Source organism: Hyaena hyaena, unplaced genomic scaffold (genome assembly GCF_003009895.1).
Source record: "Hyaena hyaena isolate Hyena2069 unplaced genomic scaffold, ASM300989v1 scaffold_1284, whole genome shotgun sequence".
Taxonomy (NCBI): Eukaryota; Metazoa; Chordata; class Mammalia; order Carnivora; family Hyaenidae; genus Hyaena; species Hyaena hyaena.
Genome location: NW_024081917.1, coordinates 265,793 through 280,565, shown reverse-complemented (window position 1 = coordinate 280,565; position 14,773 = coordinate 265,793). Strand labels below are relative to the sequence as shown.

Below are 14,773 nucleotides of genomic sequence, written 5' to 3'. Positions count from 1 at the left end.
ACTTAACATTCATTGTAACACTTAGACATATGATTATACACATAGGAAAGTAATTTCTGGGCAGTTTTTGTGATTTTGAGCTCCACGCTTTGGCAGTTTATAATTTAGCTTGCTCTCTTTGCTGTATACCTTGATATGGCAGTTCATGAAAGCACAAACTCAGTCTGAGAGAGGCAACACAGTACACTCATAGTTAATGGAAGCCTCTGATCAGTGCGTTTCTCTACTGTCAGCCTCACGTGTGACTTATAATCCTGCAGCACAAAACAGTGTCTCCAGCAGCCTTTCCTTGCAGACACAGAACAATATATGTATTACGGTCAAAGTTGAGTCTTTGGGCTCACTCACTGGTGCTTTGGTTTTTTAAATTTTTTTATAGTTTATTTATTTTTGAGACAGAGACAGAGCATGAGTGGGGGAGGGGCAGAGAGAGAAGGAGACATGGAATCCGAAGCAGTCTCTAGGCTCTGAGCTGCCAGCACAGAACCCGATGCAGGGCTCGAACCCAGGAACGGCGAGATCGTGACCTGAGCCAAAGTCAGACGCTTAACCGACTGAGTCATCCAGGCGCCCTTAAATAAGGGATCTAGTCCAGGAGCTTTCATAGAAGTTATCTGATTTAATCCCGGAAGCACCACCTCAAGGTAGATATTATGGGGAATATTAGGCCCAGAAAGTTTATAAATTTGAAGTTTTTATTTATCTATTTTGAGAGAGTTAGAGATAGCGTGAGTGGGGAGAGGCAGAGAGAGGGAAAGAGAATCCCAAGCAGGCTCTGCACTGCTAGCGCAGAGCCCAACATGGGACTCGAACTCATGAACTGTGAGATCGTGAACTGATAGACCCAGAAAGTTTAAATAACTCTCCCAAAGTTGCACAGCTCCTGAAGAGGGTGCCAGCATGCAGACCAAAGCTGTTTTGACCGGCTATGTTCTTTCCTTCTCACTGTACTGTCTTTTTGTTCTTTACGAGTTTCATAGGCTGTAACTATGTTATGGTTCATTTAAATAGACTGGGCTTATTCCTTGTCCTTTCTGACTTTCCCACTTCTCGAGTGCTGGGATTCTGCACCGAAAGTCAGGCTTGGAGGCTGGGCACAGTCAAGATAAACAATCCCAAGGCATTGTGAGCAATGTCCAATAAACTTTGATTGAAATTTGTACCATGTGCTCAAGGATGTGTAAAGACTTTTTAAAGTACACAAAAGTCCTACTGTCTTTTCAGATCTGTGCTGTTTGCGGAGTTGAGTTATATGTCTAACCCTCAAACACAATATTTTAGGAAGCAATATAAAAAAAAGTTAAAACAGTCAGGATGATTCAGCTTTTAAACCAGCAAATACATGATCCATGTAAACTCAGCATGCTGATGCCCAAGGCATCTGCTTTTGTGGCTCATGTTGGGGAGATGTTGATTGTTTTCATCTGTATTGAGTGTCTGTGCTTTGAGTTTTGGGTGGAGTTGTTTAAAAAGCAAAATCAAAAACAAACAAACAACAAAAAAAAAACAACAACCAAAGAAAAACTTTAAGGAATTAATGATGACTCTTTAGTGTGTTTTTGTATTCCACTTGAATAGGTTTTTCTTTAATGATGTTTATGTTTGGGGATTTTTATGTCTCTAAGTAATCCAAAGTGACATTAAACAGAACAAATGCTGCGTTGATAGTCTTGGGGGAAAAATGGAATTAACTTTATTCTTTTGCTGGGCAATTATGTGAATTGCAGAAATAGGCCACTACAAATAAACTATGTCAAAACACTGACCTTCAAAGAGGAGGAGAATGGACATCATAGAAGGAGCATGAAGAAATTGAGATACTTATTGGGAGAGTTTTGGTCAGTTGGGTAGGCCCGAATTTATGGAAGAACATGAGCCCTATGATATTAACTATAAACAGTTACATTACTACTACTACCAGCTGACATTTACCAAGTACCTTTTTTTCTCTCAGGCACTTGGCTAAAGACTTGACGCATTATCATATTTAATCTATACCAAGTTGGAAAGGAAAAATGGGGAGGATATATGCATTCTTAAAATCCCTTAATGGTTTTTGGTTCAGTTTCAGATTTGGTTCATGGGTATTTCTGGTCTTTGGAGAGGCAATGGAACCACTTTGTTCAGATGGTAGTGGGTAGAGATTGAGAGGCCTACTAGCAACAGTTTGGAGGAAGAGCCCTGGGTTTGCAGTGCTGGGGTCTGACTCCTGGCTCCCCCATGAATTAGCTGTGTGACCAGGGGCAACCACCCTGTGTCCCACTTTCCTCATTTGTAGTGGGGAGGATAATATTATACACTTACCTCATTGTTAACCCATTATGTTAAGGAGCTGAAATAAGGCAAGTTCTTGACACAGAGTGAGTCCTCAGGAATGTTATTTATTGTTGTTAGTAGTAATCTCTGTGTGGCTCTTCATATTTATTTATTTATTTGTTTGTTTATTGTTTATTTTTGATAGAATGTGTGTGTGAGTACACATGGTAGAGAGAGAGAGAATCCTAAGCAGGCTCTGTGCTGTTAGCACAAAGCCCAACGTCTCACCAACCATGAAATCGTGACCTGAGCCGAAAATCAAGAGTCGGACACTTAACCGACTCAGCCACCACGTGCCCCACATCTGTGTTTGGCTCTTTAAAATGGAAGTGAATCTTCATCAGCTTGCTGTGGCTCCCTATTGCTTTGGGGGAAAGAAGGAATGAGAAACACTCTGGCAGTTTTTCTTTTTCATTTTCTTCTCTTTTCTGCTTCTTCCAAAGGAGTGCCACACTGGGCCTGGATGCTAAGCTTTAAGGAAAGACTTGACCAGTTTCTTTTTCCTTCCCTCCCCTCCCCTCCCCTCCCCTCCCCTCCCCTTTCCTTTCCTCTTTTTCCTCCCCTCCCCTCCCCTCCCCTCCCCTCCCCTTCCCTTCCCTTCCCTTTTGTATTTCTTTTTCTTTATGTATTTTGGGAAGAGTGCAAGTGGAGGAGGGAAAGAGAGAGGGAGACAGAAGATCCAAAGCTGGCTCTGCGCTGACAGGCTTCACAGCAGAGAGCCCAATGTGGGGCTAGAACTCCTGAACCGTGAGAGCATGACCTGAACCGAAGTCAGACGCCCAACTGACTTAACCACCCAGGTGCCCCAAGGCTTGACCAATTTCTGATCACTAGTAATTATACTGTAGTTTCATCAGTTTCTTTCCATGTAAAAATCGTACACATGAGGGCCTGGGTCATCATCATTACATGAGAAATCCAACATTGAATCCCCAGCAGTGGCAATGAAAAACAATGACACTTCAAATTACGGTGGTCTAGAGCATTCTTTTTTTTTTTTTTTTTTTAAAACCTCATTATATTTTTCAAAGAACTTTGGAAATACTGGATTTTTAGTCAACAAAGCACTTTCCAGAGTAAGTCAGCATTTGTATTAACATTGCCATCATGAACCCTGCTATTACAAGGAAGGTAACTTATTTCCAAGATTTAGAAGTTCACCAGTATATCCCAGCATGGTTGGGATCAGAATGTATGTGTCTGGGTTTCTTGCAAGGCCAAGGCCATACTGCATACTACCTACACACAGGCATTTTTGCCCTATTACAGTTCAGTAAACAGGTGTGATTGGGATTTTTGGATGTTGAAATGTCTAGTTTTCTTCTATATTTTCTCACTCAATAGAATGTTCCTTCTGCCATTGGAGGGCCCCAAAGAACGTATTTAGTAGTTACACCTTGAACCATCAGATTGGGTTTAGGGATATAAATGTAGAAACTCCACCCTCATTCTTCTAGTGGGATTTATTCATTAGGTAAACGAGATCATTAGGTAAATGATTTTACCAGTGTTAAGAAAATACAGTTTTACTTCACAAGAGGTCTTGATAGAATACAGACAATAAAAATAGCAGTTGACATGTTTTAGCTTCCTCTGGGTCAGACACTTTGCTAAGCACCTCGTATACAATAGTTCATTGAATCCTCAGTAAGTGTATAAGATAAGGCCCATTATTCTGCACACTTTCAGATGAGAACACTGAGATTCAGAGAGATCAGAGAAGGAGTCCAGGTCACCTAACTAGAAGGCGACAGAGCCTATGAGTGGGACCCAGGCCCTCCGACTCCTGCCTAACATGAAACAAGACTTAGAGTAAACTGGAGCGGATGTGATCTTGCTAAGATGTTTTCTCCCCTATAAACCTCCTTTTCCCCAATCTGTTTGACCTCTTTAGGTACTCTGCATATTCCCAGCTTAAATTTACAGCTTCCTCAGCCATCTGCCTAAAGCTTTCATCATTGCTGGCTGGAGAGGTTCAAGCTTAAAGTTAGGTCTAAGCTTAAACATGAAAAGGATCTGTAGCCTTTAGTCTCTGTTGATGGTACGCGCACTTTCTGTCGGTTGTTCTGCTTATTTACTGCGTCATTAGAAAAGCAGAGTCTCTCTAGAACGTTCCTTCTTGTACATATAATGAGAAAAGGTATAAATAGCCCGTATCTTCCTATGACGTTTTCTATAAGAAGAACAAAGGCCGAGCAAATCACAGTTTACACACTTCCCCTTGAGCCTCAGTTTTAGCCTTACTGTTACTTTTCCTATAAAAAAATCAGTGTACAAAAAGATTCTAAGCCAGAAGTTCTTAAAGAAGATTCAGAGGAGGGGCGCCTGGGTGGTTCAGTTGGTTAAGCATCCAACTTCGGCCCAGGTCACGATCTCACAGTTGGTGAGTTCAAGCCTGGCGTCGGGCTCTGTGCTGACAGCCAGCTCAGAGCCTGGAGCCTGCTTCAGATTCTGTATCTCCCTCTCTCTCTGACCCTCCCCTGCTCGTGCTGTCTGTCTCTTTCTCTCTCAGAAATAAATAAAACATTTGAAAAAAAAAAATTCAAAGGGTCTGTGAACTTTGAGAAAACAAATTACACCATTATTTGCACTACCCTACAACTGAAACTCATCATTTCCTTCGATTATAATGGAGACCACAAATCACTATGATATTAGCAGTATCTATGACTGTTGGCAGTAGCGATTCCTGATATTAACATAGCACTTTATGATGTTGGCAGATACCTCAAAACACTGTTTATATGTATTACTTGGTGTTATGGTAGTTATAGACTTGCACTGGATTCTGTTATTTAATGTGTTAATAAAGAAGCACATGTATTACAGTACAATTTAAACAAATATTTTGATGACTGTATTTCAATATCATTGGTTTCCTTTGTAATCTTATGCATTTAAATTATGCATTTTAAAACATTATTCTGAAAAGGGGATCCCTTTATTTCTCCAGACTGGCAAAGAGGGTCCTGACACAAAAATGCTTGAAAACTCCCTAAACAGGTTATTTTCCGAAGGAAGTCGGTTTCTTGGGGGAAGACCTATAAACTATAAGGATTGCATTTTCTTGTGAAAGATTTAGCATATGGTAAAACATACCAAGCATGACAAAAAAAATATTTTTCAAATAGTGGTTAGAAAACATGACATTTTTTTTTTTGCCAAATAGAAATACATAATAATGGTATACATTTCGTATGATTTTTAAATAATTTTCCCACAAAGTTGGTCTCTCCCAAGCAAAGAGGACCAGGGCAGACTAGAGGCTGATTTCAGAAATGGTTGGGTTACACCGAAATGGTGCTTTTCTGTCTAATCAGCCTGCCTAGGAAACCTTACTGCTCTCGGAAACATCTCCACCCTCATCCGTTAAAAAAAATTTTTTTTTAAATGTTTATTTTTTATTTTGGGAGAGAAAGAGAGACAGAGCATGAGCCAGGGAGGGACAGACAGAGGCAGACACAGAATCTGAAGCAGGTTCCAGGCTCTGGGCTGTCAGCACAGAGCCTGACATGGTGGGTAAATTTTACTGAAGAAAACCATTTCAGTGAAGTGCACACGGCATAAGCATACCTCTCAAAGAGTTTTCACAACCAAAACACAAGTGTAACCAGCATCCAGATCAAGAATTTGGGAGCATGTATTATCTACTGTTTATAAACGCTGTATATACAGTATTCAATGAGTATCTTTGATGGAACAGAGTTTGTATCTGCAGAACCACACAACACCTTGCGCCCTGCTGTGCGGGGACGGACCCCACCTCTGGAGCCTCACGTGAGGGAGACAGGCTTTAGCTCAGCTAGAATCCTGTTATCATCACTCGTGAACTGTGCAGCCTCTGACGAATTGCTTCATCTTCTCAAACATCAATGTACTCCTTGGCAAAATGGGGCTATGAGGATGCGAAATACTTTCCCTTTTATAAGTAGCTGAGACTTAGAGAAAATATAATTAGAATGTCTAGTATGGACAAACGGTAAATGAATGATGGATGCCACCATCAGTAACTGTGAACACACCACTGAGACATTCATTTGAAGTCTCAAAGTTTATAATAGCGTAACAGAGGGGGTGTGGGAAACAGTGAATTTACTAAAATTTTCCAGCACACCTGGACAATTTTTATAGTACATTTAATTCACATAATGTTGAATTTACTACAGGGTGAATGCAAGTTTAAGGAAAGAAATTAAGATTTTGGTTATTATTTTCTTGGGTTTTTGAGGAACTGAAATCCCCATTTGCTAAATGCATTTTCATTTTCCTTTGGAGGTGTTGGAGAAAATTTGACTGACCCATCTGTTATAAAACCTGAAGACAAACAGTAAGTTAATTTATGATGTTATCGTTTTGAAAATTGCACTCAACACATTGTATGTGGTTTTATAAAAGTAATTTTTAAACATTGATATGTCTTGCCTAGATCCTAGAAAGATTTTGAGACAGCTTATAAGCTGGATATCTATATATCTATATCTACCTCTGTCCAATACAATAGGATATATTTCTTTTAATGTCTTATTTATTTCTGAGAGAGAGAGAGAGAGGGAGGCAGCGTGAGCAGGGGAGGGGCAGAGAGAGAGGGAGACAAAGAATCCGAAGCAGGCTCCAGGCTCTGAGCTAGCCGTCAGCACAGAGCCTGACGCGGGGCTCGAACCCACGAACCGGGAGATCATGACCTGAGCTGAAGTCGGACGCTTAACCAACTGAGCCACCCAGGTACCCCTACAATAGGATATTTTTTAAAAACTGCATAGGTTAAGAAATGAGAACAAAAAGAACATCTGGAAATAAGATGAAATTTGGAGTTGATGCACATAAATGGAAAGTATAAAGACCAATGCAGTAACCAGGATCTTGTTGCAAATTTAACTCTGAGTTTTCTGGTGGCCCAAACAAAAGAGATATATGGGTAGGTTCAGCTTCTACAGGCTTTGGCATCAAAACCATTAATGTCATAGGAGAAGCAAAGATTTCTTTGTTGTCTTCTCAGTGGAGTCACTGCACCTTATGTCTTCCATCACATACCTAGGAAAGGAAAGGCATAAAGTGTGCTTTTCAGTCACAGCAAATCTCCAAGAGGCCAAGCAAACAGGGCTTAACTACGAAGCATCAGATTGTCTGACTGAATTCAGGGATGCGGCTTAAATTCCAGAGAAGAATGAGTCATCTGCCTGTCCTTTGAATTTCCACGGGCATTTGATCCCAGAAGTGGGCTTTAGGGAAAGCTTGGCAGAGGGTCTGAAGTTATATTCTTCTCTTAATGGTAATGGTGCCAGCTAAGGACTGAGCAATATGGTAGACAACAGTGCTTCCCAAACATGAACTTCCATCACAGTCACCAGGAGAGCTGGTTGTGATTCAGTGGGTTTGGGGGGTGAGGTCAAATAAAGTAACAAGTTTCCAGATGATTCTGATGCTGCTGGCCTGGAGACCACACTTTGAGAACTGTTGCCAGCATATGGTATCTTTACTTCTCGGTTGTCCGCAATGTCTGTACTTGGCCCCTGGGTTGTAGAAAACATATATGAAATTATATATGTGGGCAATCTTCAGACGATAAAATCTGAAATTCTTGCCTCTCTCCCACAGCACTCATATTGTAAACATTTATTGCTTTAATGCTCTATTCTTTTCCTCAATGATTCACTCTAAATATATTCTCATGTGTAGTCATCTATGCCAAGAGGTTCATCTAAAAGTGTATTAGCTGTTTCTTCAGACTAAGTAAGTTAGAGAAGATAAAAGTGACCCATATGCTCCTATGCATACAATTTCTATGACATTTGAGCTTAGGATTCATATTGTAACCCTTAGGGTACAGATAAAAGCTTTATTTTTATTTTCACAGATATTGTTTTAGGATATTATTTCTTCCGTAGCGCCATGTGCCCAAGGGTTTAGAGTAGGAACCTTGTACTGTAAGTAGTACTTCCTTCATAATTTTGAAGTGAAAAACTTTTTGTGTAAAGAATGAACCAAGTTTATGTATACTTCATCATCTATTACATTTTGACCTTGATAAATATCACTTAATACGACCTGAATATTTCCAACTTTTAGAATTTAAGAAGCTTATATTATCCCACTTGACAGTTGAGTATTTAATTGCATTCTGTAGGCCACAGGGTCTCAATTTCTATTAAGGTCACCTAAGAAACTAAAAAAAAAAAAAAAAAAATGCTTCTTAGAATGAGTATCTAATAGAAATTTCTGGGGTTGGAGCCCTGGTTTTGTATTTTTTTAAATTTATTTCTGAGAGGGACAGTGTGAGCAGGGGAGGGTCAGAGAGAGAGGGAGACACAGAATCCGAAACAGGCTCCAGGCTCTGTCAGCATGGAGTCCGACGCAGGGCTCGAACCCACAAACCGTGAGATCATTACCTGAGCTGAAGTTGGACGCTCAACTGACTGAGCCACCCAGGCGACCCCTGAATTTGTATTTTTTGATAAGTTCCCTGTGTGATTCTGCTGGGCAACCAAGGGTGGGAACCTCTTGTCTTACGGCAAACTCTATTGTTTACGACTTGAAGGTTGGAACTTTGGAAATTGATAGGATCCATACAGGATCACCATAGCTCATTTTGGGTGCAGTTGGTTTTCCTGGTGAAGGTAACTGTGTTCTCAGAGTAGTGGCAGGTCACATGTGATTGGTTCAATGAGGCACACGTTTTTGAGCGCCTTGTGTGCTACCCCTGCCACAGACCAATGATAGCAGCACCCCCGGGAGACGGTCAGACAGGCAAACCCTCAGGACTCTCCCTAGAGCTACCAAATCTGAATCTGAACTTTGACGATCTCTGCAGGTGATTTGGTGTGACTCGAAGTTGGAGAAGTGCCAGTTTAAGCAAGTGCCTTCACATGACATTTGCTTTACCCTTCACAACAACCTTGGAAGTAGGCATCCTCTGTACCCGTTCCCAAATGAGGAAGCTAAAGCCTAGTGAAGATGTTTAACTTGCCTCTGAGATTGAGGGGCCAATGAAAGGGAAAAAATCCTCTACCAAAGAAGGTTTTTTGTGGTACGGCTTCCGATATAATCTGTAGTCCCTCTTGTCTCTGATCTTTTGCAAAACTTGTGCACTTGAAGACACAGTCATGGGTCTTCTTCCCCGAAGCCTGTCTGGCCACTTGGTGTGCTTTCCGGAGTCACTGAGCCTCTCTGGAGGCTGCCTCAGTTATTGGCAGTTTGGGATTGTTTTCCACTCCCTGTCTTGATGGCTTGGGTCATTTGACAAATCCAAAATGGTGATGGTGGTTATTAGATGTTTTTTACTATAAATCTGTGTGCACATGGCACTAATGGGTGTTCCCTCACTTGTGGAACCAAACTACCACTTGCTTTTGCTGGGCTGTGAAAGATCTGGAAAACAGGGTTCTGTGGTGGTTGTTGTTGTTTTTAAACTTTGCCGAGACCACAAGGCTGTCTGTAGGATTGTACGTGCAATAGAGGCACGTGAAGGTTTCTGTGACCCCCTTCCCCTCTCCCCTGCACTGGGAGTGGCCAAACCCCTCACACAGACATTTTAGAGTAACTCTGATTCTTTTGTGTTAACTTACACAAAGCTCATCTAGGGAAATTGTTTAGCTTAAAGCTTTTATCTGAGAGTCAATGTCACAGACTAAGGTTTGGGGGTGGGGGGGTGTTCTGCTTTCCTGGGAGGAAAGACATGGCAATAGGGAATGCAGGAGTGAAGTATTCCCAACGGGGCCATGCTAGACAGAATATATGAGGAATGGCCGAAATAACACTTTCATTTTTCACTCTCTTGGCACCCTAAGAGATTTGGTACGAAACATCGAGAGATTCTCCTCCCCCCCCGCCCCCCGCCCTACATGCACACACATTCAGTTTCACCACATGTACTGAAAGAGGAATAGTTAACAAGAGGTAGCTCATGCAGCCGGGTAAATACCACCAGAGCCGCACTTTGTGAGTGGGATTGAGTGACCAGGAAAGTTAATCCCGGTGTCTGTTCACGTTGTCTTCCCGAGAGATTTCCTCCACTCTAGCCTCACAGCAACGAGGCAATCTGAGATCAGACCGACATCAGCCCTCATTCTGAGCTTGGCTCATCTTCAGAGTGGCCCCTGTTGTTCTGCCAAAAGGAAGTGGAAATTGAGATAAATGTTTCAATACTCAGATGGGAAAAAAGTCCAGTTTTACACCACGTCCCTTTTTGAAAAACCACATTCCTCAGAAGCGGTGTTTATTGTTTCTTTTTGTGATAGTTTGCTTTCCATGTTTCTTCAGGCGTGGTATTTAAGGGTGGTAATTGAGTTCAGATTTTAAAATGTGCTGTTTCCACTCTGCCTGTCATTAAAATAAACTATTAGCTTTCATAAAGTCTCTTTGGATGTGCTTCTGGTGTTCTCGGTTTCGTGACGTGTAGCGCATCAGCCCAAAGAAGTCATTGTGGGTGATCTTATGTATCATGGACGAACTTGTATGCTAGAATCTGCTAGGGATCTATTATTAGGGAGTATTCAAAATGCACTTCATACATGCTGGTTCTGTTTATAATTTTGTCACCTACACTTAGCGTACATAGTTTACTCCCACAAAGTCAATGTCTCCTTGTGGTCTTGTCTTTCCACGGAGAGCCCAGCCACCACAGTTTGCAGGATAAAATCCAACTGTGTAAAGAGCTGTGAGTACTGGAAGTCAAGTCTTGTCAGGCGGGTAGTTTTGAGGATATCAATTATTTTCAGAAAAGCATTTGGGTTTGAAAAAATGTTTATGGATCCTTTCAGAAGGCGTGTTCCCATAGCACGTTTATTTTACTTTGTACCTCACCTTTCGGGTATTCGAGTAGAACATTTGGTCATGAATGTCACTCTCTCTCACCCCATATGCATTAAAAAGGGTCTCACTGTATTTTGTTTTAATGCGGTACATAGAAAATTCACTCTTCCTCTATCAGATTAGCGTTGAAATGAGTTTCACAGTAGGTCTTGGAGTTGGGTACAAAGATGTAAGTGCATTTGAATTTTAAATTTTCAAACCTAACATTGTTGCTTCCCCAAAGTGCTCTGTTCTTTGTTGGCTCCTTCAAGTTTACTGGGTTACTACGGGATACTGTTCGGTATCTCAGAGAATCCTAGCTGAGCCCTTTTCCTTCGCTCTGATCTCATTGATATTCTGATATTTCCTCTAGATCAAGAGGAATGGTGTTTGGACCAGCCAATTTAGGGGAAGATGCAATTAGGAACTTCATTGCAAAACATCGATGCAACTCCTGCTGCCGGAAGCTCAAACTCCCGGGTATGCCTCGCACAATTCCATTTCTCTCTCAGTAAATCTCTCCTAGAACAACATCCATTGTAACCTGGGATGGAGTCGAAAATCTTAATCACATTTTTATCTCATTCACAGTCGAGGCCTGACTTTCTGACTGCAAATTTTTCAAGTCTCTGAAGGGATTAAAAGGACGGGGGATTTACTTCAGGTTCTGCCAAAATGTGATAAAAACAACATTGGGCCCAATACTTGTCACAGTCTCCCAGGGGAAAGGTTTACCGACTTAATTGGGGTAAAATTGAACCAAGGCAGGTCTCCCCCCACCCCTCCCTCTTTGAGTCCTGTGTGGTGTCCACAGGATTTCAATCCTTATTTACTCATTGGACGCTTGGGACCCTGGAGTACCTAGGGAAATAACAGCTATCACTTAAAATAGTGCTTTTCAACTACAAGCACCTGCCACCTTAAACAGATATTGCCATGTATATTTTTAAAACTCTGATTTGATAATATGGCACCCTTTTCTCTGAAACTGATACAGTCTCCATAGAGAAATGTTCTTAACATAAAAGCAACCAGCGGGAAGTCTGTGTCCTCCAGATGGGCAGTCCTAGCTCTATCGAATTCTTCTCTTTGATCTCAGAAAGGATGCTTCATGTCTGTCTCAGCTTGTTCACTATTTTCCTTAGGTCCTGCTGAACTTGTCCTTAGACTGGCATCTCACAGATTTTAATCCGAGTAGCCCTTCCTGCCTTAGAATAAATGATCATGCCTTGAGCTAGAAATCGGTAAAAGATCATCATCATCCATCATAGCTTAGGGTGGAGTAGGTGTAAAGTTATAACAAAGAAGGGCAACTTCTAATCTCATTGGAGATAGAGGTGGGAAGTTGAGAAGCTCGTGCGGGCACGGCATGGCAGAAGACTGGGATTGGGATCAGGCTTCCAGTTCCAGTGGGAAATAGCCTGGCAGCCAGGGGTGATGGATGGTTGGGGAGGGGGGAGATCAGACTGGAACAGCAGAGAGAGGTCTCTCACTCTCATCTTGTAGCTGCTCAGGATTCCGTCGCACAACCACATGGCCAACTTGAGCAAAGAGATCAGTTCTCACTGCCCACTGGCCTCCTCTCTCTGGCAGACACAGGGATTGCATCTGATCGGCTGGAAAAACAGGAGACCAGAGATGTAATTCACCGCTTCCGATTCTTGAGTCCCATTGGCTCTTCCACACGATCACAGTTGAGATTTTTTTTTTAAACCCCCACAGTGGTGGGTTTTGAGTAATTCAGCAATTCTTCCCTTTCTAGACTTAATACTTGTTTTCTTTCAAAACCTTAGTTAACACATTTAAGTGGAAATAAGGGGTACCCTCATGTATTCAGACATTTGGTAATATGAATATTAAAAAATCTTAGGAAAACAGAATTACAAGGGATTTTTCTTTGTCCTTGATTATGATTTACGTCTTTTTTTTTTTTTTTTAAGGAAAAGGAATTTAGGATAGTATATAAGAGCATAGAATTCAGAGCCAGATAGGCTGAGCTTATTATATCCCAGTAATGCTTTTTACTAGCCATGTGACCTTGGGCCTCGATTTGCTCATCCATAATCTGAGTATAATAGCACAGAGCTCATAAAATTGATATGAGGATCAAAGTAATATATGGATATGTTCAATAAGTGCTAGTGATCAAGAAACTAAAATGTATATTAATTTTGTGTCCAGGTAATCCCCATGTAACATTAAAAAGAAATGTAAGGAATACATGTTTAAGGTTAACCTTTAAAAAAATTTTTTTAATGTTTATCTATTTTTGAGAGTGAGAGTGAGAGAGAGCATGATCGGGGAGGAGCAGAGAGAGAGGGAGACAAAGAATCCAAAGCAGGCTCTAGGCTCTGATCTGGCAGCACAGAGTCTGATGCAGGGTTCGAACCCACGAGCCATGAGATCATGACCTGAGTCGAAGTCGGCCGCTCAACCAACTGAGCCACCCAGGTGCTCCTAATGTTAATCTTAATCAGAGGCTCCTGGGTGGCACAGTCAGTTAAGCGTCCGACTTCGGCTCAGGTCATGATGTCACAATTCATGGATTCGATCCCTGAGTCGGGTTCTGTGCTGGCAGCTCAGAGCCTGGAGCCTGTTTGGGATTCTGTGTCTCCCTCTATCTCTGCCCCCCCCCCCCCCCCCCCCCCCCCCCCCCCCCCCCGCATGCTTTGTCTCTCTCTGTCTCAAAAATAAACAAACTATTAAAAAAATTTTTTTAAATCTTAATACAGCACTAAATGCCACATAAACATCAAAAGCCCTCCATCCTCTCTAAGCTTCTCCCCAAAGGTCCTACCCCATCAGTGTTTTCTTTTGATAATTTCCTTTTCAAATGCGAGGAGGAGGCTTTAGGGAGCATAGGATCCGACAACTGGATGAAGCCTTCCTAGGCAGTGCCAAACCTAGGGACAGCTTTGTCGCAGAGCACTGACCACTGAAATCTCAAATCTCCACACCATTCAGCAGTGAGAATGCCCTGTTTTCCAGGTTGGCCTCACTCCCCCCTAGCCGGGCCGGGCCTTGTAGGGAGCCGCGTCTTGAATCCAGCAACGGAAGCTTTCCTGGCCTGCCCCAGGGAATACAAACCTGCAACAGCACTGGGGAGTCAGACTGACCCACGGACACAGTGGGAAGGGGGGAGTTTGGACACGGTGGAGGCTTCGCATTTCACAAACGTATAACCTGAGGAAGTAGGGTCCTTTCTGAGCACTTGGCCAGACCTAAAATTCAGTTCCTTCTCGAGCCCGCCCATAACGGCCTTAATTGTTTTCCTTGCAGATTTAAAAAGAAATGACTATTCCCCTGGAAGGCTAAATTCCGCTTCGGGACTTGTTACCCAAAGAGAACCAGCTGAGGGGCCTCCAGCAAAGGAAGGGGGTAGTAATGCTCCGGAAGACCTCACACGGCTGTGAAGAGGGGGGAGCAGGGGCCAGAGACCAGCCCTCGCCCTGCCTTCGGGGGTCTCTTCGGGAACAAAGATCGACCGGAGCAACATCCGTGACGCCGGAGCCTCCGTCAGGACGGCCTTACCCTGCGGCCCTCCTGGAGACACGTGTCGCCCTCCCTCGAGACCTCATTGGTGTAGACGGCCGGGCTGCCCGGGATGCTGACCTGGGTGTACAGCGCCTTGCACGCGCTCAGCGTCCCGTCGTTGGGAAGGAGACGCCGG

At 42.6% G+C, this 14,773-nt stretch overlaps 1 protein-coding gene across 3 annotated transcripts in view; it reads left to right on the top strand.

Moving 5' to 3' along the window:
* Positions 1 to 14,531, top strand: part of TRPM6 (transient receptor potential cation channel subfamily M member 6) — a 150,987-nt gene extending 136,456 nt beyond the window's left edge. For all 3 annotated transcript variants that reach the window (XM_039223142.1, XM_039223141.1, XM_039223140.1), the window contains 3 exons: positions 6,592 to 6,643; positions 11,477 to 11,583; positions 14,383 to 14,531. In XM_039223142.1, coding sequence (XP_039079073.1) covers positions 6,592 to 6,643; positions 11,477 to 11,583; positions 14,383 to 14,516 — 293 coding nt within the window. In that variant the 3' untranslated portion in view covers positions 14,517 to 14,531. The remainder of the gene's footprint in view (positions 1 to 6,591; positions 6,644 to 11,476; positions 11,584 to 14,382) is intronic.
* The last annotated feature ends 242 nt before the right edge of the window (positions 14,532 to 14,773 follow it).